Raw genomic sequence first — 22,228 nt, forward strand, 5'->3', positions numbered from 1 at the left:
CTTACATCACTTTGCGGCTCCTGGATAACTTTATATAAAGATGAAACCAAAGTACTCTTATCTTTTAAATTTTCAGCATACTCTGATAGAGATGTTTCTGGTAGTGTCTAAAAACAAAACAAAATTACATTTTAATTCATCGTGTCACCATGTTATTTCCTCTGTCAATACTGACTTAAATCAGCTGACTACTAAAAATCATCTAAATGCCATGAGCAGTTAGCTTTTATGCTCAGTTGGGCAACTAAAATGAGAAAAGATGATTAAAAATTGTATATAACATGCAGATTTGCAAGTTCTATTATATTTTAACCGGAGAGATACAACTGCTATAATTCATGTTAGGTCAGTTTCTGATATTTCTGCAAGCATAAAAGTTAGGACTTCAGCTTGTGAATATAACTCACATACTCAGAATGTCACATAGTATAAAACTTAAGCTTGAACTCTAAGAAAATTTTAGCTTTTCTGTACTTTAGAGAGAATAAGCAGCACACTGGTTATGTCAGTTCTTCTATTGTCAAAGGCACAAATTCGCTAATCAGTCTGGTTGTTCATTTGTTTCAGTCATGTCCAACTCTTCTTGACCCCATTTGGGGTTTTCCTGGCAAAGATACTGGAGTGGGTTGCCATTTCCTTCTCCAGGTCATTTAACAGATAAGGAAACTATGGCAAACATCAGGCAAATGACTTGCCCAGGGTCACACTGCCAGTAAATATCTGAGGCCACATTTGAACTCAAGTCCTCCTGACTCCAGGCCTGGTGCTCTATCCACCATACCACCTAGTCTAGAGGCAACTTCAAAGTAGCAAAAGGGTCTTCCTGTCACTAGCAAGGCCAGAGAGCAAGATGCCAGTGATGGGCCAGGGACTTACACAGCACTTGATAACCACAAGCCTTCCTAGGAAGAAAAGTCTGCCTACCCCCATAAACATACTCCAATCGCAGTTCTCTTCTCCTGGGTCATCACTGCCTCCCCCTAGAATGTTTACCCGCTGAAAATGCTCCTTCAGAGGAGACCAACCTAGAATATTCTTAATGGTTATTCTAAAACACTACCTGCAGCATGTCCCCTTTCTTGCTATTACATTGATGGGTTTTATCTAATTGAGAAACTAAATGTCCAAACAGAGACAGATGAAGTAACGCAGCTGGGAATTTTGTCATCAAGAGATTCAATTCATTTCTCATTAAAGGCAAATAGAACAAGAACTCACTCAAGGAAACTCAAAGTATTTACTTTCAATAGGTGATTTAGAAATCTCTTTTTTCACTTAACAAAATCAATTCCTGTCCCCCATTCCTGAGACAGGTATTTATTTACCAGAATGCTAAGTAAATGTGAATTACTTGGGGACCTTCTACCATTCTCCAAAGAACAGAAAATTGTCTCCTTGACACTATTTACGTAAAGGCAGATGAGGGCATTCGTCAATATTTCAAAAGCATGTAACAAAAGATCTCTAGGCAACATTCCATTTAAGTCATTTGATCAACCGTAACCTAATAAAGGAGGAATTTATGTAAAAGGGATGGTTATCAAAAAAACAAAATAAAACAGAAGTCTCAGTCTGATCTTTGATCCTTAAATCTGAAAATGCATCTAATTTAAGACTACAAAATGACTGTTACCGATTATAATCGGTACATAAACAATTACCAAACTAATTAGTAAATTGAACAAGTGTTACACAAAAATTCAAAAAATAGAGAAACCTAAGATTTTCCGTTTATGAAAAACAGAAAAAAGATCTTGAAATTAAACTATTTTCTGAAAAATAGTCAAAGGAACACTCTCCGGGAAATATTTTTAGCCTAGAATTTATTATCATTAGATGAGAGGAAGAGTATTCTAAAATAAATAAATGAATACAGTCAATACCTCCAGATTTCTTTCCCAATGTTGTTATTAATTGATTTTATGAATCTGGAAAAAAGATGCTATGAAAAATGAGAAAAGATACCTTGCCATGATTATACAGTATCATTACATTTAAATATTATAATAATATTATAAAACTTAAAAGTAATAAAGCATATCAAAATTTATTTTACCATACAAATTCAAGAAATTTTTTTCAACTATCGACTAGGAGCAAAGAACTGCCCGGAGACAGTGGTCTTTCATATGAAAGAGGTACTTATCAAGATTCAGAACGCCCAATCAGAAACCTCAAAGTAATGATGAAAAACCATGCTGTCGAAATGAATGCTTGGCAAGACGTGAAGAAGCAGCCAGATGCTCTCCACAAGCATCATCCGGCAGATGGTTAAGACGCAGACTTAGAATTAATTGCAAGGATGGGGGGTAGGGGGCATGGTGCAAAGGGTATAGAAAGAGGCATATGGGAAAGACTGAATAACAACAAAAAACCTCTTGTCAATCAACTACATATATGATATGGCAAGACTGTGAGTCTTGCTGTAAAATGGCCACCAAGAAACAAGGACAAATTAGAAGAATGAAAACAAGTTAGATAAAATTATAGAGAGCATTCAAAAGTGCACAAGCCAATCTGAAAGACAATAATTTAAAAATAGATTTTCAAAAAGCAATCACTTTACAAGCTAGAAATGAAATGCAAAAACAAATTATGAAGTCCTATTTAGATAAAAATTTCACTCATTCATGCTATGAATGCTTAATGGTTTCCCCATTAAGATAATCTAGACTTTTGAGCTATTTCTCATGTAATGGACATGCCCCTGTAGTGATCTATCCACTCTAGCCCTTCAGAGATCCTCCTTGGAACTAAAGGCATGTCTTTCTAAAGCAATGACTGACATGAATTTGACTGTATCAAACATGGAAATGGAATCCATGAACACTTATCAGAGCCATAACTCCATAACTCATTAGCACCACACTTGTCCCAACTAAGCTGCCCAGTCTAGTGTTGTATCACAGGCCTCTGGAGGGTAGGAACTCCAGTAAAATGCTATTTTTTTTTTGTCCTATGGCTAACAAACTCTGTCCTTTACACAAGCAATGATAGCCATAGGCAAAATCCTCTTTTCCACTCAACTCCACCCAGCTTTGCCCCACCCTCTTCCCCTTATTCTACCCCTTGGAACCTCAAACTATAATTTACAAATTCTTCTCCTGGTCTCTTCCAGTTACAATGCTGCCATCTTCTTGTAAACATGGCCCATCTGGAAAATAACGGTGTGCTTTGCTCCCATCTCCTGTACGGGGTCTGTGGGCTCTCCTGCTTCCTGAGACACCTGGCCAGGAGGAAGAATGAACCTCCTCCTTTCTCTCATCACTCCTGCCAGACTTCACCTCTTGCCATCACCCGGAGCAGCTTCTCCTCTTGTAAAGTTCACTCCACCTCAGTCAGGGAGTCAATTAACATCAATGAAGTGCCTACTGTGTGCCAGGTGCTGCACTAAGTGCTGGGGATACAAAGAGAGGCAAAAGCCAGTCCCCGTCTAATGGGGATCCACCCATCTGTCCAGATCGCCCAGTCCAGAATCTGGGCAGCAACAGTGTACCAGGGTCCACGCTACTGTCCCTTCTTTCTCAAGCAGCCCCTCTGGCTCAGTCTTCTCACCTCTACCCTTGCCCCCAATTAGCAAGACCTAAGTCCTCTTCATGTGTCAGGTTCTGCGCTAGGCACTGTCCCCGCCCTAGACAGCCTACATTTCATCAAGGGAAAAATGAGAACACGGTATAGAAAAGACACCCAAAGTAAAGACAAAGAGACTGGGGGCAGGAGCAGCACTAGAGCTATGCTTGTGCACTTCAGGGAGGGAGGAAGGCCAGGCCAGAGGCACCAAGACAGGAGCTGGACTAGTGGGAATGAGGAAAAAGGAAGCCAATGCAGCTAGCTCATAGAGCCTGGGAAGGTAAAAGCTAGGGTTGGCCTGAGACCTGTTATTGGCCAATCAGAGCATTCTGGAGAGAGTGATTTGGGGTTTAAGCTGGTCTTTAAGAAAAAAGGAAATATATATCTATAGATAGATAGATAGATAGATAGATAGATAGATAGATAGATAGATAGATAGATAGATATACATATATATATATATATATACAATATATATATACACAAATACACAAAATATACCAAATTAGCCAAGGCAAAAAAGAGCTTGCTTAGAGTTCCTACCTACAAATATCACAATAAATAGATGCAACATGTCTGCCTAGACAAGAGGCCATAATCATGTGTTCATCTGCCCTGGAAATTTATCTTTAGCCACTTTTAAAAAAAAAAAAACTAATCATTTATTTTTACATGTATTACCTCAACCTTCCACTGGTCCCAGCTATCTGAACAATTTTAAAAAACAAACTAAAAAAACCAACACTCCTTGTAACAAAGATGTATCGTCCAGCAAAATGAATCTGCACATTTCCCCAGTTTTTCCTATGGTTTTTCTTTTGCAGTAACCAAAGTAAAAGGTAAGAAATTGGCACTTTGATTACTTCTGAAAATTAACAATTTTCCTGGAATTTTCTACCCTGATTGGCTCAGAATGAATGTAAATAGCAATTATTTCTGTTTTGGACAGAAACCCTGAGGGTCTTCTCCTCCCAAATCCATTTTTTTTTTTAAGAAACCATTCTTTACTTCATTTCTTATTAAGCCTTAATCACTGAATAGGCTTTGCCTCAGTCAAACTGAAAGCTGTTACAGACGTTGGCTTGAAAAGGCCAGGGTCCCCCACTAGATCCTGGGCCATCTCTAGTCTTCCTGACCCAGATGGCTCTTGAGGACAGAGTGAGGCTGGTGACTTTGCACAGCCCTTTCTCATTTAAATCTAATTCACTTGTGTGTCAGGGCATCACTTCCCTGATGTCACGGTCCTCTTCCAGAACAAAGAACAAACAAGTCACGAGAGCTTGCTGAGTAGAGAAATGAAGAGGTGAGACCAATTCTGGCAGCTGTGGGGAGCACAGAAAAGAAAAAGCAGACACAGCCAGGGAGGCCAATTAGGGGGAAATTGCAGGGGTCTGGGAGGAGGTGAAGATGGCCTGAATTGGCAGCAGTGTGAGTGGAGAGAAGGGGCCAGATAAGAGAGCTGCTGCAAAGGGGAAAGGGAGAGACGCGACATTGGACAGGTGGCGTGAGGGAGAGTGACAAGTCAAGGGCACCCACGAGGCTACAAGTTGGGAGTGACATCAGGGGGCACAGATGCCCCTCAGAGAGCCCCGGCTTCTCCCTTAACCCATCTATCCCCTCCACCTCAGTCGCTCCCAGGGACAGTCGGTCACAGCCTGTCTCACTGCTGTCCACAACTGCGTTTCTTCTGTGATCCTAAACTCTGAAATTTCCCTGTCTGAATACAGCCTCCTGCCTGCCCTCTACTCTTCCTTGTTTTCCCTGAGCTTCTTCTCCCTTCTCATGATGATCTCCAGTCCCTCCATCTCTCCTCCAGTTTCATTTTCCTCCCTTTATTCTCTCCTTATAACTGACCAACTCAATTCTGTACTATCCTTCCCCAAAGCATCAGTAGGAATTTCTTCCTCTCCCCCCTTTCTCTTACCTCAGTTTCTTCTGAGGGAAAAATAAACTGACAGGCCCTGGACAAAAAGAAGCCCCCTAACAGTGATCCACAATCCCCAGCAGTGTCCCAGGCATGGTAGTCAGGAGCACCACACGATGACCTCAGACGGCTCTACCAGGGCCTCCTGGGGAATGGGGAAGAACAACACCCATGACCATTTCACTATGCAGGTCCAGGGCAGGGCCCAGCTCCTCTGAGAAATGAGGTCATGGTGTACAGCTACAGTCAGAGTACATAACAGCACAAAGTAGCCACAGAAGGTCAAACACAAGTAATCTCAATAATAGAAAGAAAGGTCAAAGATTACACTAACTAGTAGGAACTACACTTAAATTTTAAATGAAGCTTCCATTTTTAACACATTATTAACATGCAACAACAGTAGCTTAGTGTCTATAAGAGAGACCTTCTAAACTAAAAATTACTGTTCCTAGAATGCAAAACTTGGAATCCGAATGTATAAAGAAGGTGAGACTCAACTTCTGAAAGGCTGTAAATCCAGACACTCCACTCATCCATCAGAGTCAGGGTCAGGTATCCAGTACCCACTAGAAGAGCCTCCTCATGCCATCATGGGGAAAGGAACTAGTCCACAGAATGAATGTGGCCTGAAGGGTATAAAAAGAGACCAATCCTGCCCTCCAGATTGCAGGGCAGCCTATTTCCTGAGATGATTGAGGGCTAGAATCTTGTTCACTAGGATGAGTCCAGGACCAATGAGTAGTGTCTGAGAACCAAAGGAGGGAATGAGACCTAGTTTTCAATTATTTGTATTAATGGTTGCTTCTGTTGTTATGAAAATAGATGAATAGATGGCCGTGTTGAAGTCTGGAAGTGTGACCATTCCAATAAACAGGAAAATCCTCTAACTAGGCTGATAGTCCATTGTGCAAACAGAGCACTGCAGGCAATCTGTACCATGTTAGCTAATGCCAAGAAATCATAATTCAGTTACACAGTAAGCACTCCTGCCGTGGAAAATGAAAACCAACCATATCTCTAACAACATAGAACGTGTTTATGTATATACATATATATGTGTGTGTGTGTGTGTGTGTGTGTGTGTATATATACATATATATGTATATACATATATACATATATATGTGTGTGTGTATACATATATATGTATACACATATATACACACATAGACACACACACATATATATAATGTAAAAATAAAGTGGAAGCATATATAAGATTTTGCTAAGCGATTAAAAAAAAGACAAACTCTTAACTCTAGGACTGTGTAGGACATTCTAGACTCTCCACCTACAACCAGGGCATAACTCAGGGAAGATCCGCTTCAGAACTTGAATAAGTCTGTGACCTTACCCATATGATGCAGATCACTGTCTACCCAGCCCTGGTGCCTGTCCTCCCAGAAATCCTCCATAGGAACTTCACCCCTAATGTGCCAGATCTTTCCTCTTGATCTGTGAGGCCAAACTCAAATGGGAGCAGGGGGCTACTAACTCATACAGATGGATCCCTTCGGGCACTTAGAAAACCACATAGTAACATACTATATTTATTTTATTGAAATCTTCCCAATTCCACTTTGATCTAGTTCAAGCCAGCACTGCAGAGTGTTGGGGGCCACCTGTTGATTGTGTGTGAGCATCAGTGGAAGCACACAGGCTGTCCATTGATTATCAGCCCATTTTCTCCTCTCCAGTTTCACTTCTCTGATGAGATCCTTTATACAGCTTCTCATACACGATCCTTTGTGTGTAGTGAGCTCACGCCCACCATGGACCTCTCCACTGCTCCTTGAGCAACCCCCAACTTTCATTCTTAGGAAGCTATGACTTTGTGCTTCAAAGACACAACATCACTGGAAGAATATTGTTAAGAAGATGGGCCTTTCAAAGAAGAAACAAAGCTATCACTCTTTAGAGATGATGGTATACTTAGAGAACCCTAGAGTATCAAGTAAAAACTACTTGAAATAATAAACAACTTTAGCAAAGTTGCAAGATATAAAATAAACCCACATAAATCATCAGCATTTCTATATATTACTAACAAAAGCCCAACAGCAAGAAATAGAAAGAAGAATTCCATTTAAAGTTACTATAGACATTATAAAATATTTGGGAGACTACCAGCCAAGACAAACCCAGGAACTCCATGAACACAATTACAAAACACTTTTCACACAAATAAAGTCAGATCTAAATAAGCAGGAAAATATCAGTTGTTAATGAGTAGGCCCACCTAATAAAAAATGACAATTCTACCTAAATTAATTTACTTATTCAATGCCATACCAATCAAACTACCAAAAAATATTTCATAGGGCTAGAAAAAATGATAACAAAATTCATCTGGAAGAACAAAAGGTCCAGAATATCGAGGGAATTAATGAAAAGAAACGCAAGGGAAGGTAGCCTAGCCATACCAGATCATAAATTGTATTATAAAGCAGCAATCATCAAAACTACTTGGTACTGGCTAAGAAATACAGTGGTGTATCAGTGTAATAGGTTAGGTACATAAAACACAGTAGTCAATGACCACAGTAATCTACTGTTTGATAAAACCAAAGACTCCAGCTTCTGGGATAAGAATTCACTATTAACAAATAGTATGGCAGAAACTAGGCATAGACAAACATCTTACACCCTATGCCAATATAAAATCAAAATTGGTACATGATTTAGATAGAAAGACAGATACTATAAGCAAATGAAGAGAGCAAGGAATAGTTTACCTGTCACATTTATGGAGAAGGGAAGAATTTATAGCCAAACTACAGATAAAGAACATTATGAAATGCAAAGTGGATGACTTTCACTACATTAAACTGAAAAGCTTTTGCACAGACAAAGCCAATGCAACCAAGATTAGAAGGGAAGCAGAAAGTGGGAAACATTTTTTACAACCAATGCCTCTGATAAAAGCCTCATTTCTAAAATATATAGAGAACTGAGTCAAATTTATGAGAATACAAGTCATTCCCCAATTGATACATGGTCAAAGGATATGAGCAGTCAGTTTTCAGATGAAGAAATTAAAGTTATCTACAGTCATATGAAAAAATGCTCCAAATCACTATTGATTAGAGAAATGCAAATCAAAATGACTCTGAGGCGTACCACATCACACTATCAGATTGGCTAACATGACAAAACAGGAAAATGATAAATGTTGGAGAAGATATGGGAAAATTGGAACACTAATACATAGTTGGTGGAGTTGTGAACTGTTCCAACCATTCTGGAGAGCAATTTGGAACTATGCCCAAAGGGCTATAAAACTGTGCATGCCCTCTGACCCAGCAATACCATTTCTAGGTCTGTATCCCAAAGAGATCACAAAAAAATGGAAAAGGACTCACACGTACAAAAATATTTATAGCAGCTCTTTTTTTTTTTGGTGGCAAAGAATTGGAAATGGAGAGGATGCCCATCAATTGGGGAATGGCTGAACAAGTTGTGGTATATGAATGTGATGGAATACTATTGTGCTATAAGAAATGATGAGCAGGCAGACTTCAGAAAAACCTGGAAAGACTTACACGAACTGATGCTGAGTGAAGTGAGCGGAACCAGGAGAACACTGAACACAATAACAGCAACACTGTGCGACGATTAACTTCGATAGACTTAGCTCCTCTCAGCAATGCAATGACCCAAAAGACTCATGATGGAAAACACCATCCACATCCAGAAAAAGAACTATGGAGCCTGAATGCAGATCGAAGCACACTATTTGCTCTCTCTTTTTTTTGTTTGTTTTGTTTCTTTTCTTGTGGTTTTTCCCTTTGGTTCTAATTCTTCTTTACAACATGACTAATGTGAAAATATGTTTAATATGAATGTATATGTAGAGCCTATATCAGATTGTATACCATCTTGGGGAGGGAGAGGGAGAAAATTTAGAACTCAAAATCTTACGGAAGTGAATGTTGAAAACTAAAAATAAATTAATTATTTCAAAAAAAAAAAGATGGGCCTTTGTTTCAGAGAGAAGCACAAGGTGACCAAAAACAACTCACAGTTTTCCAAAGGCAATCCCAGCCCACTCTCCTCCTCCTGCTCAATTCTGGTCCCAGCTCTTTTTCCAGCTGCAGTGCTCATGCAAGATACACATACAATTGGACCAGCTCCACAGAATACTTATTACAGACTAGACCACAGACCCTCTGCACGTACTGGTGTTTTCCTGTGCAGTTAGAGGTAGATGAGCCTAATCCTCATTAACCAATCTGACTTTGTAATCTTCTGAGGCTTGATGCAAAGAGCACAATGAATCTGCAAAGAAGAGAAAATGGAAGACCTCACCCTTTAGAGGGAATCCCTCTTCCATATGGACACTGTCTGGCCATCCATCATGACAATGGCAAATACTTTTGTCAAACATACATCTTTCTGTTATGTGTCTCATTTCATACTAATAATCAAAAGGAGTCTTATTTATTTTGGCATATGCACAAGAAAAACTTTGCTAGAAGAGAGGCTAAAAGGGGGTGTTTTGCTTTGAATCAGATGGGTTGGTTTTTGTTTTTTACAGACAATAACTAATTTTTCTCCACCGTTTCTTCTTGTTTTTTTAATAAATTTTTACTGCTATTTTATGTTTCATATATCACTATAGTTATACCAAGTATCCCTCCTCCTCCCTGAGAGCCATTTTATATGACAAATTGTATTTTTTAAGAGATAAAAATCAACACAACTGATCGATTCGTTGAAAAAGTCCGAAAACGTGGGCTCATGTGACTCTCCCTCCACAAAGGGGTAGATTGAAGGTGTCTTTGCATCTCTCTTCACTGGAGTTCTACTGGATCTTTATAATTGTGTTACTTTTACTGGTGCTTTTTTGGTGTGTCATTTCTCTGTCCATTTGCATTGTTGTAATCACTGTGTAGATTGTTTTCTTGGCTCTGATCACTTCTGCATCAGTTCACAGAGATCCTTCCAGGCTTCTTTGTACTCATCACACACATTCTTTCTTACAGGACAATTATCTTCCATTCTGTCCATTTACCACAATTTCTCTAGTCATTCCCCAATCAAGGGGCATAAAACTTTGTTTCCAATTCTTTACTACCACAAAAAGTGCTGCTAGAGTCAAAGTGTATGGACATTTTAGTCACTTTATTTGCATAATTCTAAACTGCTTTCCAAAATGGCTGCACCATTTCACAGGTCCACCAAAGATGTATCAGTATGCCTAGCCTTCCCTAACCCCTCCAACATTGACTGTTGCCATTTTTTGTCATTTTGGCCAATATGCAGGGTACGAGATGAAACCTCAGGGTTATTTCAATTTACATTTCTCTTAGTAATTTGAATAATTTTTTCATGTAATTATGAATGCTTTGCAGTTCTTTTGTTGATTGACATGGCTTGACCATATCTGTTGGATAATGGCTATAGATATATAAATACATACACATTGTTTATACATCTTAGATACCAAAATCTTTTCAGAGAAATTTGATATTTTTCCCCCATTTAATCATGTCCCTTCTTATCCTAGCCATTGTCCTCAACTAATCCTCACTAATATTGTCTGGGCAGAAGAGTTTCTGTTTCAAATAATCAAAGTTATCTATTTTATCTTTTGTAATTGCTTCTATCCCTTATTTGGTTAAGAATACATCTCCTATCCATAGCTGTGAGAGGTATATATGTTTCTTTCCTAATTTTTTTATAGTATCATCTTTAATATTAAGGTCACACATTCATTTAGAATGTATTGTGGAGAGGGGTAGGAGGTAGTGTTGGTCTAAGCCTGATTTCTGCCAGACTACTTTCTAGTTTTCCTAGAAGTTTTGATCAAATAGGAAGTAGGTAACTCATGTTTTCCACTTTACCAAACATTGGGTTCTTGAGTTCTTTTTTTCTGACCCTTCCTTGTCTAGTCTGTTCTATTGCTCTATTTCTCTGTTCTTTAGCCAATACCAGATGGTTTTGATAACTGCTGCTTTATAATATAGTATGAGGTCTGGAGGTGTGAATTCTGCTTTGCACTTACTTTTTTTCCTCACTTCCCTTGAGATTCTAGATATTTTACTGTTCTGTAAAGTATTCCTTTGGTCATTTGATTGGTATAGCTTTAAATGTGTAAATTAAGTTCAGCAGTTCTGCCATTTTTATTATATTGTCACAGCCTAGCCACGAGCACTGAATATTCTCCACCTATATAAGATGCTCTTTATTACTTTAATGAGCACTTTGTAATTGAATCTACACAAGTCTTTTAGGCGCTTAGGGAGGTTGATCCCCAGATATTTTATGCATTTTGTAGTTATTTGGAACGGAATTTCCTTTTCTATTATTGCTTCTTGTGTTTTGTTATTATTATCTAGAAATGCGATTGATTTTTGAGGATTTAATTTGTAGCCTGCAACTTTGCTGAATGTGGGGGTGGGTGTTGTTGTAAGCATGGGTCATGTCCTTTGGTGTGCTAGTCCATCCTGGCTGCCAGTAGCCTGTGGGGTGAGGGAGAGGTGATGAGTGAGCTTAGGATCAGTGAGCATCAGTTCATATGTCTGAAGGGGTTTTTTTTTTTTACCTTCTTTTGGGTTCTGCATATCTCAGACCATGGAAACAGCTGAAGTTGCTTTATCTTTGGTGCATAATTTCTTTACTGGAGAGGTTTGAGAGGTCAGAGGAAAGAGAAGAAATCTAGTTTCTCATGTGACCCAGAAGTTGCAATAGACTCCCCTTCTTGTTTGGTCCCCCACCCCCATTCTCTTCCATAAGATTCCCAAACAAGTGTATATTCTGAACTGGTGTTATCCTCAGCTGCCAGATGTTTCCATTTGGCTGAGAGATTAAGCATTTCCTTGCTGGGAGAGTTCCAGCATAATTTTGGTCTACTCTTTATGTCAAGTGGTTTACACTGGTTAAAATCCCTTCGGAAACAGTGATAATATGTATTGGTCTACTCTTTTATTCATTTCTCATTTTTTGGCATCAACAGCTCATTTAAATAGGTCAAGATAGTTTTCTCAATTGAATACCAAACTTTTTCATTCTTAACCTTTCTTCTAATTTGTTTATTGATTTTGATCTTTTTGTTAACAAAGGTCTTCATTTTTTACTGACTGCACTCTTGGACTTCATCATGGTCTCAAGAAATTTATCATTCTAAAAGATCACATGAACTCTGAAACCTCCTAGCCACCCACTCCCCACTCCTTGCCCCAGGCTCCTCCCCACCCTCCATTTAGGAAGGTCACAGGAGCAAGTCATCTCATTTCCTGCCTCACTAAACTCCTTTGGATTTCAGTATAGTGCATGCCTAGTATCCCTCCCTCTCACTCACCTGGTTTTTATGTGTTGTTTTCTCCCCTTAGCTTGTTAGCTCCTTGAAGGCACCAACTCTCTTTGTATCCCCAGCACTTAGCATAGCATCTGATAGATAGTCAGTGCTGAATAAATGTTTATTGACTATTGGTGACTACTGACTTCCTCGTGAAGATCTGTGTCGCAATCACAGGCAAGACACATCCTCTACAGTTGGTTCCACTGATATGTGTGTGTGTGTATGTACACATGTATATAGACATATATGTGTGTGTGTATATATACATATATATGTATATATATGTATATATATATATATATGTATATATACATATATATATGTATATATATATATGTCACTGTGCTTACTATACAGACAGAGCAATTAGATTCAGAGAACATGGCTTGATAGGAAGGAGGGCAGGGGAAGGAGGTGACATTAAAAGAGGAAGATATTAAGTATCAGAGAGAAAGCAGGCAGAAGGAAGAGGGAGCTATTTCTTTCTATTGTATTGCTAGTAACATCATCGGAGTTTATCTATAGAATTAACAGGATTGTAGATGAATACTTCCTCATCCTTGCTGATTATTCCTAGCATTAGCATAACACTGGTATGAGCAGGAGAAAAGTGAAGCAAATCAACTTATTTTGAACCAGAATGGGGGGGGAAATCCAAACAATTGTTCACAGGAATTTTCTAGGCACACTCATGATTTAGACAGAGAATTCATTTTGCTGACATTACAAGCAAAATTTAATTTAATTTGGAAGTGAGGTTTATTTCTAGTATGTTTACATTATTACACAGTAAACATTACCTTGAATTCTGACAACCATTCCTCCACAACCCCTTTCTCTGTCGTCAACATCTTTCCACATCTGTTCAAAGCCTTTCACCTAAAATGAATGGACAAAATTGTTAAAACTGAGTGTTTTCCTTATAGCCAACTGATAGAAGAAACTGCACAATTTAAGTTACCTAATTTCAATAATTATATCATGTTATTAAATAAAATTATTTAATCCTTATTGACTTTCTACTTCTCGGCCAGAAAATTCGCCCTGGAGGTATCAGCCCTTTAATCTCCTAACTTCTGCCCTTCCTCTACTATCCCATCTGGGCTGGTGACTATACCACCTGGCCCACTATTTCAGGCAGGTCCCAGCCATGGGTGACTTTATTACCTACTTCCTCCCTGGTCATCTTTTCCATTGAGTCATCAACTATCTTCCCATCCTGCTTATCTCTCCAGTTTGAGAACCATGATCAGATTAATTCTGCTACTAGTCCTGGAGGGGTAGTACATCAAACTCCTTCCCTACGGCCCCCCCCTCCCACATAATCCCTTGAACTTTCTGATCAGTCCTCCAATGCAGGCATCCCTTGTTTATGCATGTGGTTTTCCCCATTAGGATACAAATTATTTTAGAGTAGGGATTATCTTTACTGTTTATACTTATTTCCAGAGCTTGGCATAGTCCTTGGCACACAATAACACTTAAGACAAGTTTTTTTTCATGTATTCACTATTAAGATCAATGTGTGTATATATATATATATATATATATGTATGGGACAAGTGAAAGTTTCTCATGTGAAAGGTAAGCTATGCTGCTGCAAAATGTAGTGAGGCTTCAGCATGAGCTGGGCCTAAGTTTCACTTTCGTTTTGGGGGAAGGGGGTTGTGCACCAGCTGCCCACCCCCCTCCCTTGTTTTGTAACCACCCCCTCTGTTGTTCTGTGCCTTAACTTTACCAAATAAGGCAATCCTTTAGCTCCCAAGCTAGTTTTGAGTAAAATGTATCTCTTGGGTTCTACATATAGACTGTGAGGTCTCTTGCCTCAGCCAATGAGGATAAAGAGATTGAGACAGACAGGTGGGGAGGGGGCTTTTTGGAGTGGTTTGTCTAAGACTATATATACTGCTTGCTACTGTTTGTGCTTCGCCTCTCTACACCAGTCTGCCCTGGGTAGGAGATGCACAACTCTCGCCCAAGACTTGCTAGAATAAAACCTGTTTTCTACCTGGAGATACCTCTAAGTTTTTATTTGGGTAAGTGGTCTCTATTCCACTCATATACAATACAGAAAATGTTAGGATCCTGACAAAAGCATCACAGTCACCATGCATAAACATTGCAAAATTTTTTAGTCAGCTTCAGTAATAACAGCTGCAAGTCATATTAGACATTTGTTTTCCCTTGATAACAATTTTAAAATTCCAGAATTAATTGGAAATTTAATGGAAATGGTAGGGGAAAAAACACTAGAAGTACAAATGTATAAAAAGAAAAACATTCATACAAAGTTGATTTTGAACCAAGTACTAATTAAATTTAACATATTTTTAAGATAATATTTTAGTCCTTTGTGGCAGTGAAAACATCTTGAAAAACACTTTAAGAGTATTCCACGAAAAGATGAAGGACTTCCAATACCAGCAGTTTTGAGTTATCTCTTGCACACATGGGCCTCAGTACCACTGTTCCCTATATTTGAAGCCATCTTTCCATGAACATTGTATCTGGGGGACAGTATGTCCCACAATTTGGGGGAGAATGTCTTGTACCAACTGTTCTTCCTATACCATCCTAGTCAATGTTTGTTTGCTAAAAGCTATCTAACAGCACTGGATTCTGGTTAAAGAGAAGAATACTTGTTAGGGCTTATGAGCCTACAGTACCAGAAGTATAGCCACAGGGTTATTAACCCCTAGAATCAAAGGGTGGCTACTATGCTTTGGGGTTCTAGCCCGGGAGCATAAATGCAAGTTCTAAGAATAACTCAGAGAGAGTTGTTAAATAGTTAAAACTGGAGAAAAACTGCTAAAATTAAAGAGGAAAAAATCTAAAACAAACAATTTTTCGGAAAAATTTCTATTCAATTCCTTTAGAAAACGTAATAGAATTTGATTTTGATTAGCAAAAAGTAAATTTAATATGGAGAAATAGTTACCTGAAGATAGGAGGGGCGGGATGTGATAGGAGGCGCGGGATGTAATATCAGGTGCATGAACTTCACAAAGTTCTGTTTTCCCAGAGACTAGCAAGGCTAGTCTATGAGAAGAACTTAAATGGTAGTTATTTAGGGGCAAAGAAAGGCACCAGAGATCATAACAACCTTTGAAGAAAAGTACTTATGACATGAATGAATTCATGAAAAGGTGTTATTAAGAGCTTACTGAATGTGCCAGGAACTGTGCTAAGTGAGGGGCGTGGAAAGAAAGGCAAGAGTAGTTCCTGCTGTCTAGGAGCTTACTATCTAATGGGAAAGACAATGTGAAAATGACCGTGTGCAAGAAGGACAATATAAGCTATAAGAGCAATGACCTCAGAGGGCAGGCACTAGCATATTAGACAGTAGGAGTGTAGCTGAGACTTGAGGAATCAGGAGGAGGAGAAGAGGGTTAGACTGCAAGCACGGGGGAAGATGGCCAGCAAAAAGGCCCAGAGTCAGGATAGCAAGTGTCATTTGTGAGAAACACAGAAGAAGCAAATGTCACTGGGTTGCAGAATATGTAGAGGGGAGTGAAGTAGAAGATTGGAACAGCTGGAGTGGACCAGGTTATGAAGAGCTTTAAAAAGCCAAACAGAAGCTTTTCCATTTGATTCTGGAGGCAAGAAGTAACCACTTCAGTTTACTGACTAGGGGGATGGCATGGTCAAACCTGTACTTCAGGAATATCAATTGGATAGCTAGGCAGGCACACTTACCAGCAACTATTGCAATAGTTCAGGCATGAGGCGATAAGGGTCTGCACCAGGATGGGGGGCTATGTCAGAGGAGATAGGGGGGAATATACCAGAAATTTACAGAAGTAGGATCAACAACAACATTAATCAATATATTGGATGGGGGGAGCAACAAAAAAATATGAGGAATTGAGGATGGCACCTAGGTTGGGAGCCTAGGTGACTGGGAAGATGGCGTCCTTAACAGGAACAGGGAAGTCAAAAAGAGAAGAAAGTTTGAAGGCAAAGATAATGAGTTCTATTTTGGCCATGTTGAGTTTAGGACGTGTATGGGATAAGATGTGTATGTGCAGCCAGGTGGTGCAGTGGATACAGCAATGGGCCCAGAGTCAGGAAGATTTGAATTCAAATCCAGCCTCAGATATTTATTAGCTGTGTGACCCTGGGCAAGTCACTTAAACCCCTATTTGCCTCACTTCCTCATCTGTAAAATGGGGAACCTGGGAGAAAGGAAATAGCAAACCATTCTAGTATCTTTGCCATGTAGAGTCAGACATGACTGAACAACAAAAACAACAAATGGAATGTTCATTTTGATATACCCACTAGGCAGTTGGAAATGGAAAACTGAAGGCTAAGAGAGGTTCGGGTTGGATAAACAGTTTGAGAATACGTACAAAGATGATAATTAAATCCACAGGAGCTGATGAAATCATGAAGCAAACAGCACAGAGAGAGAAGAGGTCCAGGACAGAGCCTTGGGGAACAACCATGGTTATCAGGCATGACCTGGATGAAGATACAGCAGAAGAAAATGAAAAAGTTAGGTTGGAGAATTAGGAGTAGAGCTAGGAGAGAGAAATGTCCTGAAAACCTAGTGTGAAGAATGGATATAGAAGAAGAGGGTGATCAGCAGTGTCAAAGGCAGCAGAAACATCAAGAAGGATAAGGAGTGAGAAAAGGCCCAATTGGTCAATTAAGAGATCACTAGTAACTTTGGAGAGAGCAAGTTAGTTGAAGGATGAAGTCAGAAGCCAGACTCTAGAGAGTTAAGAGAGTGGGAGGAAAGGGACTGAAGGCCACAGTTGTAAATGGCTTTCTCAAGGAATTTATCCGTGAAAGGGAAGGGTATGATAGGATGACAGCTAATGGTGATGGATGGATCAATGGAAGGAAGGGGGAGGAAGTAATGTAGAACATCTGTGGAATAAGGAGGTGTAAAATAGCTACTGTGGAGAGTCTGATAAACAGCCAAAATGAGGTCTTTTAAACTCTAGCTTTTTCAAAATGAGCAGCTAGGTTTTTTTCTCAACTGAAAATTCAGGAAACAAAAGTGTGACAATGTGGCTGCTCACTCTTCTAGTACGTCCTCCAACCTGACTCAGTGTGGAATTTCACTGAGTCATAGAATGTGAAACCTGGAAAGGACTTCAGTGGCATCTAGTGCCACCCATACTTAAAGCTTTACGACCCAGTGGTCGTCTTAAACAGCACATGTGAAGACACTCTTCAAAATAGTCAAGACTTCGAACTACCTGTGTGGCTCTAGAAGACTGTTACAAGGCAGGTCTCTCTCTTCTCCTGTTTCCCATTGTTACGAGTGCCTGTTGTGAGACTGCTACACTGTGAAGGGTCTTTAACAGTGATATGATGACAGTAAGAGCTGTAAATTTCTATACTTAAATCACTTTATATCATTAGAAGACAAAGCCAAGTTTTTGGGGTGGGGGGAAAAGGAATGGAGGAGAGAGAGGAACATATTACAACCTGGAAAACTTTGTTATACAGGAGTTTAATTTTTACAAGATTTATTAACTATATTACTGTATATCATCTGTCATTTTCAGATATGATGCTACTGACATCAGTTATTACATCTCTAACATGAAGGTGTGCCTGAGAGGACAAGACCGAACTGAGTCTATAAAGTAGAAACAATCTATACTCTCACTAAATAAAAGGGGGAGGAGGGACAGAGAAAGGTGACTGTTGAAGAAGACAGGAATGGGGTTAAAGCTTTTCACTGTTTATTAGGAAGCAGTGAGAGAGAATTTAATTCTTGCTGACACAGTCAATGTGTTTCTACTCTCCCAAGTCTGAAACAACTCACAGTAGCAATCACTATAAAAATGACAGCACAACTAAAGAGAAGTGGTATCTTAGCTAGCCAGTTAGGGGGAAGGAAGCAAAGAGAAAGGATGGAAGCCAAAGATAAGGGGTATAGTATATATGGAACAAAATATGCAAACAGGAAATGATGATGACCCCCAGTTATCTAGTATGAAGTATGACAAACTCTAATCCCATATGCATGATTATTTTAATTGAACATTCCCTAGTCAGTTAAATGATTTAAAAAATAGACATTGAAAATGGTTTCTCTAAAATGAGAGCAAATAACCATACCCAAAAGGGCTATAAAACTGTGCATATGCTTTGACTCAGCAATACCACGATTAAGTCTGCGTCCCAAAGAGATCAAAGAAAAGGGAAAAGGACCACTATGTGCAAAAACATTTATAGCAGCTTTTTAGTGGTGGCAAAGAATTAGAAATTGATGGGATGCCCGTCAATTGGGGAATGGCTCTACAAGTTTGTGGTATATGATGGTGATGGAATACTATTGTGCTATAAGAAACAAAGAAAGGGATGGTTTCAGAAAAACCTGGGAAGACTTATATGAACTGATGCAAAGTGAAGGGAATAGAACCAAGAAAACGTTGTACACAATAATGGCAATATTGTTACAATAATCAACTGTGAAAGCTATAACTATTCTGATCAATACAATGATCCAAGACAATTCCAAAGGACTCATGATGAAAAATGCTATCCACCTCCAGAGAGAGAAATGATGAACTCTAAGTGCAGATTAAAGCATTTTTCTTTATTTTTCTTTTCTTTTTTTGCAACATGGCTAATATGGAAGTATGTTTTGTGTGACTTCTATGTGTTATGGATATTATACTGCTTTTCTTCTCAATGGGTGAGGGAGGAGCTGGAGAGAGGGGAGAATTTAGAACTCCAAAGAAAAAAAACGAATGTTTAAAAAAACAACTTCCATGTCTGAAGGACATGCCAAGAAAAAAAATAAGAGAGAGAATATAATTGTATCATAAAGGCATAATCAACTACAAACATAACCACAAAGGAGCAATGCCCTTTAAAATCTTATTGGGATGTAATGTAGAAAAACTCTGGGTTCTGAATGAGAAAGACCTAGGTACTGCCATTATCACGCCCCGCGACAGTGACCATCTAGTCTCTGCTGGAAGCCCTCCAAGGAGGGGTGCCCACCCCTCTTAGTTCTGCTCTCTGGGACCAAATCTAATCCAATGGATCAGATGTAAACACTCAGAACAAATCTAACCCCTCTCACACATGACAGCTCTTCAAACACTTGAAGACAACTAGGTCTGGCCATAAGTACTCTTTTCCAGGCTAACCATGCTGACTTCCTTCAGTTGATCCTTATGGCTCTTCATCATCCTGGCTGCCCTCTTCATGGCGCTCATGAATCAGCAAGGACTCATCAACGTCCTTCCAAAACTGACCACAGTGCTCCAGAAAAGAACTGAAGAGGGTAGAACAGGGAGAGGCTCTCACCTCCTCACTTCCAGCTCTCCTTTTAATTCAATCCAAGACTGCATTAGCTGTTTTTAGCTGCCTGCCACATCACAAAGAAAACTCATGCTGAGCTTGAAGTACAGTCAGTCAACAAAATACATATTAAACACTTACTATGTGCCAGGCAGTAGCTAGGTGGCTACTGCTGGGAGGCAGGAACATCTGGGTTCAAATCTGGCCTCAGACACTTACTAGCTGTGTCACTCTGGGTAAGTCGCTTAACCTTGTTTGCCTTAATCCACTAGAAAACAGCAAGCCACTACAGCGTCTTTGCCAAGAAAACTGCGTGGACAGCATCAGCGCGCTATGTTTGGTCCACGGAGGAACCAGGAGTCTAACGTGAACGAATGACCGAACAACAAGCAATGTCACAGGCACCAGGCTGGGTGCTGTGGATACAAAGAAGGGCAGAATCGTGAAATGGGGCCCCTGCCCTGAAGGCACTCGCGTTCTAACGAGAGAGACAAGTATGACAATGGAGGAGGGCCCTAGCAGTGAGTGAGAGGTGTGAGGGAGGACCCTGAGCAGGCCTCCTCGCTGTAGGAGTTGAACTGAGTCTTGATGGAAGGCACAGGAGCCTGGACGCAAAAGTGAGGAAGGAAAACATTCAATGCTACTTCCACTCAGAGCCCAGCGGAGAGCCCTGAGAGGCCAAGTAGTCCCCATCCCATGGGCCTTGCTTCCAGCCTATCCCTACAGTCATCACTGTGGAGAAAGGGTCCACCTTTTCCAGCAACACCATCATCAGCTGTCAACCAAATGAGCAGGAAAGCTCATGAGCCTCCCAGAGCGTCAGTCCTCCACAGCCCCCACTGCCATCATCTGGGGAAGCAACCTCTAAAGACGCAGCTTGGCAGGTACCACCCATGGATACAGCTACTGACAAATCCTTGACACCGCCAAATGGCTCAACACCAGAAACTGACATGATTTCAACGTCAGTATCAATGGAAGTGGTACTAAAGAAGAGGCCTGCCCATCTGCTTTGCTACTGGACTCCAAGACCATTGGCCCTTTCCATTTGACTTGCCTCCCCTATTAGAATGTGAGCTTCTAGAAAGGACTGTCTTCCTTTTCAGTTGTATTCACAGTACTTAGCACGGTGCCTTCTAAACTTTTTGTTCAGATAGTGTCTGACTCTTCAGGAGTCATAGCATGCCAATAACGGCCGGGCTGTTTTCTTGGCAAAGATACTGGAGCGGTCGGCCATTTCCTTCTCCAGTGGATTAAAGCATCTGCTTTATAAACAGTAAGTGCTTAATTAGATGCTTTTTCATTCACTCATATCGAACCTCAAACAATCCTGTGATGTAGGTGCTATTATTTTCCCTTTCCACAGAGGAGGAAATAGTTTTCAAGAGGTTAAGTGACTGACCCCAGAGTCACAAACTTTTAAGTGTCTGAGGCATGATTCAAACTTGAGTCTTCCTAAATCCAGTGTCTTATCTACTATAACACCTTGTTTCCTCAACTTAAAAACCATATCTTAGAGCATTCTGCTCATCTATTATCTGCTATTATTGGAATCACAGCCAGTTTGGATTCACTATAACAGAACAAAGGTAGAGCCATCTGAATTCCTAATGCAGTTAGGAATCTCCCTCTTTAAAAAACAAAACAAAAAAGACCAAAAAACAAAAAAAAAAGCTTCATCGGAGCTTGCCCTCTCCTTATGCCATCATGTTATACCTCTTCTCTCAGCTAAAATTCTAAAAATGTTCCTCTGTGTGTCTTTACTACCCCCACCTTCCATGGCACCTCTTAATTGGTGCAGTCAGGCTTCTGAAAATTTTGCCATGACTACATGTGCTCTTGGCAGTTACCAAGGGTCTCCTCTTCTCCACCTTCCTTCAGCCTGATCTCTTTTACAGCTTTTGACACTCCACTAGCCTCTCCTCCTGCACGTCTTCTCCCTTGCGTTCCACAGGACCGTCATCTCCATTTCCTATCAGAATGGAAGCTCCTTGAAAGTAAACACTTTCATTTTGGTCTTTGTGTCCCCAACAGTTGGTGCTTAATAAATGCTGATTCTTTCTACATGCCTGATGACTCCTTCTCAGTCTTTTTTCACTAGATCAGTAAGCTTCTTGAACCATCTAGAGTGGGCCCTGGGTCCCTTGCTCTTC

At 39.9% G+C, this 22,228-nt stretch overlaps 1 protein-coding gene across 10 annotated transcripts in view; it reads right to left on the bottom strand.

The window, feature by feature from the left end:
• The window catches only part of HYCC1 (hyccin PI4KA lipid kinase complex subunit 1), a 109,446-nt gene that overhangs the window by 47,817 nt on the left and 39,401 nt on the right, over window positions 1–22,228 (bottom strand). For 8 of the 10 annotated variants that reach the window (XM_078150793.1, XM_020993421.2, XM_020993415.2 and 5 more), the window contains 2 exons: window positions 13,601–13,679; window positions 6–107 (listed from right to left, as the gene is read on the bottom strand). In XM_078150793.1, the coding sequence (XP_078006919.1) occupies window positions 6–107; window positions 13,601–13,651 (153 nt within the window). In that variant the 5' untranslated portion in view covers window positions 13,652–13,679. Of the gene's footprint in view, window positions 1–5; window positions 108–13,600; window positions 13,680–17,152; window positions 17,265–18,010; window positions 18,851–22,228 lie in introns of those variants that run through there. The other 2 variants (XM_078150784.1, XM_078150788.1) reach the window with 2 other exon arrangements.

Source organism: Phascolarctos cinereus, unplaced genomic scaffold (genome assembly GCF_003287225.1).
Source record: "Phascolarctos cinereus isolate Bilbo 61053 unplaced genomic scaffold, phaCin_HiC Scaffold_1;HRSCAF=81, whole genome shotgun sequence".
NCBI lineage: Eukaryota > Metazoa > Chordata > Mammalia > Diprotodontia > Phascolarctidae > Phascolarctos > Phascolarctos cinereus.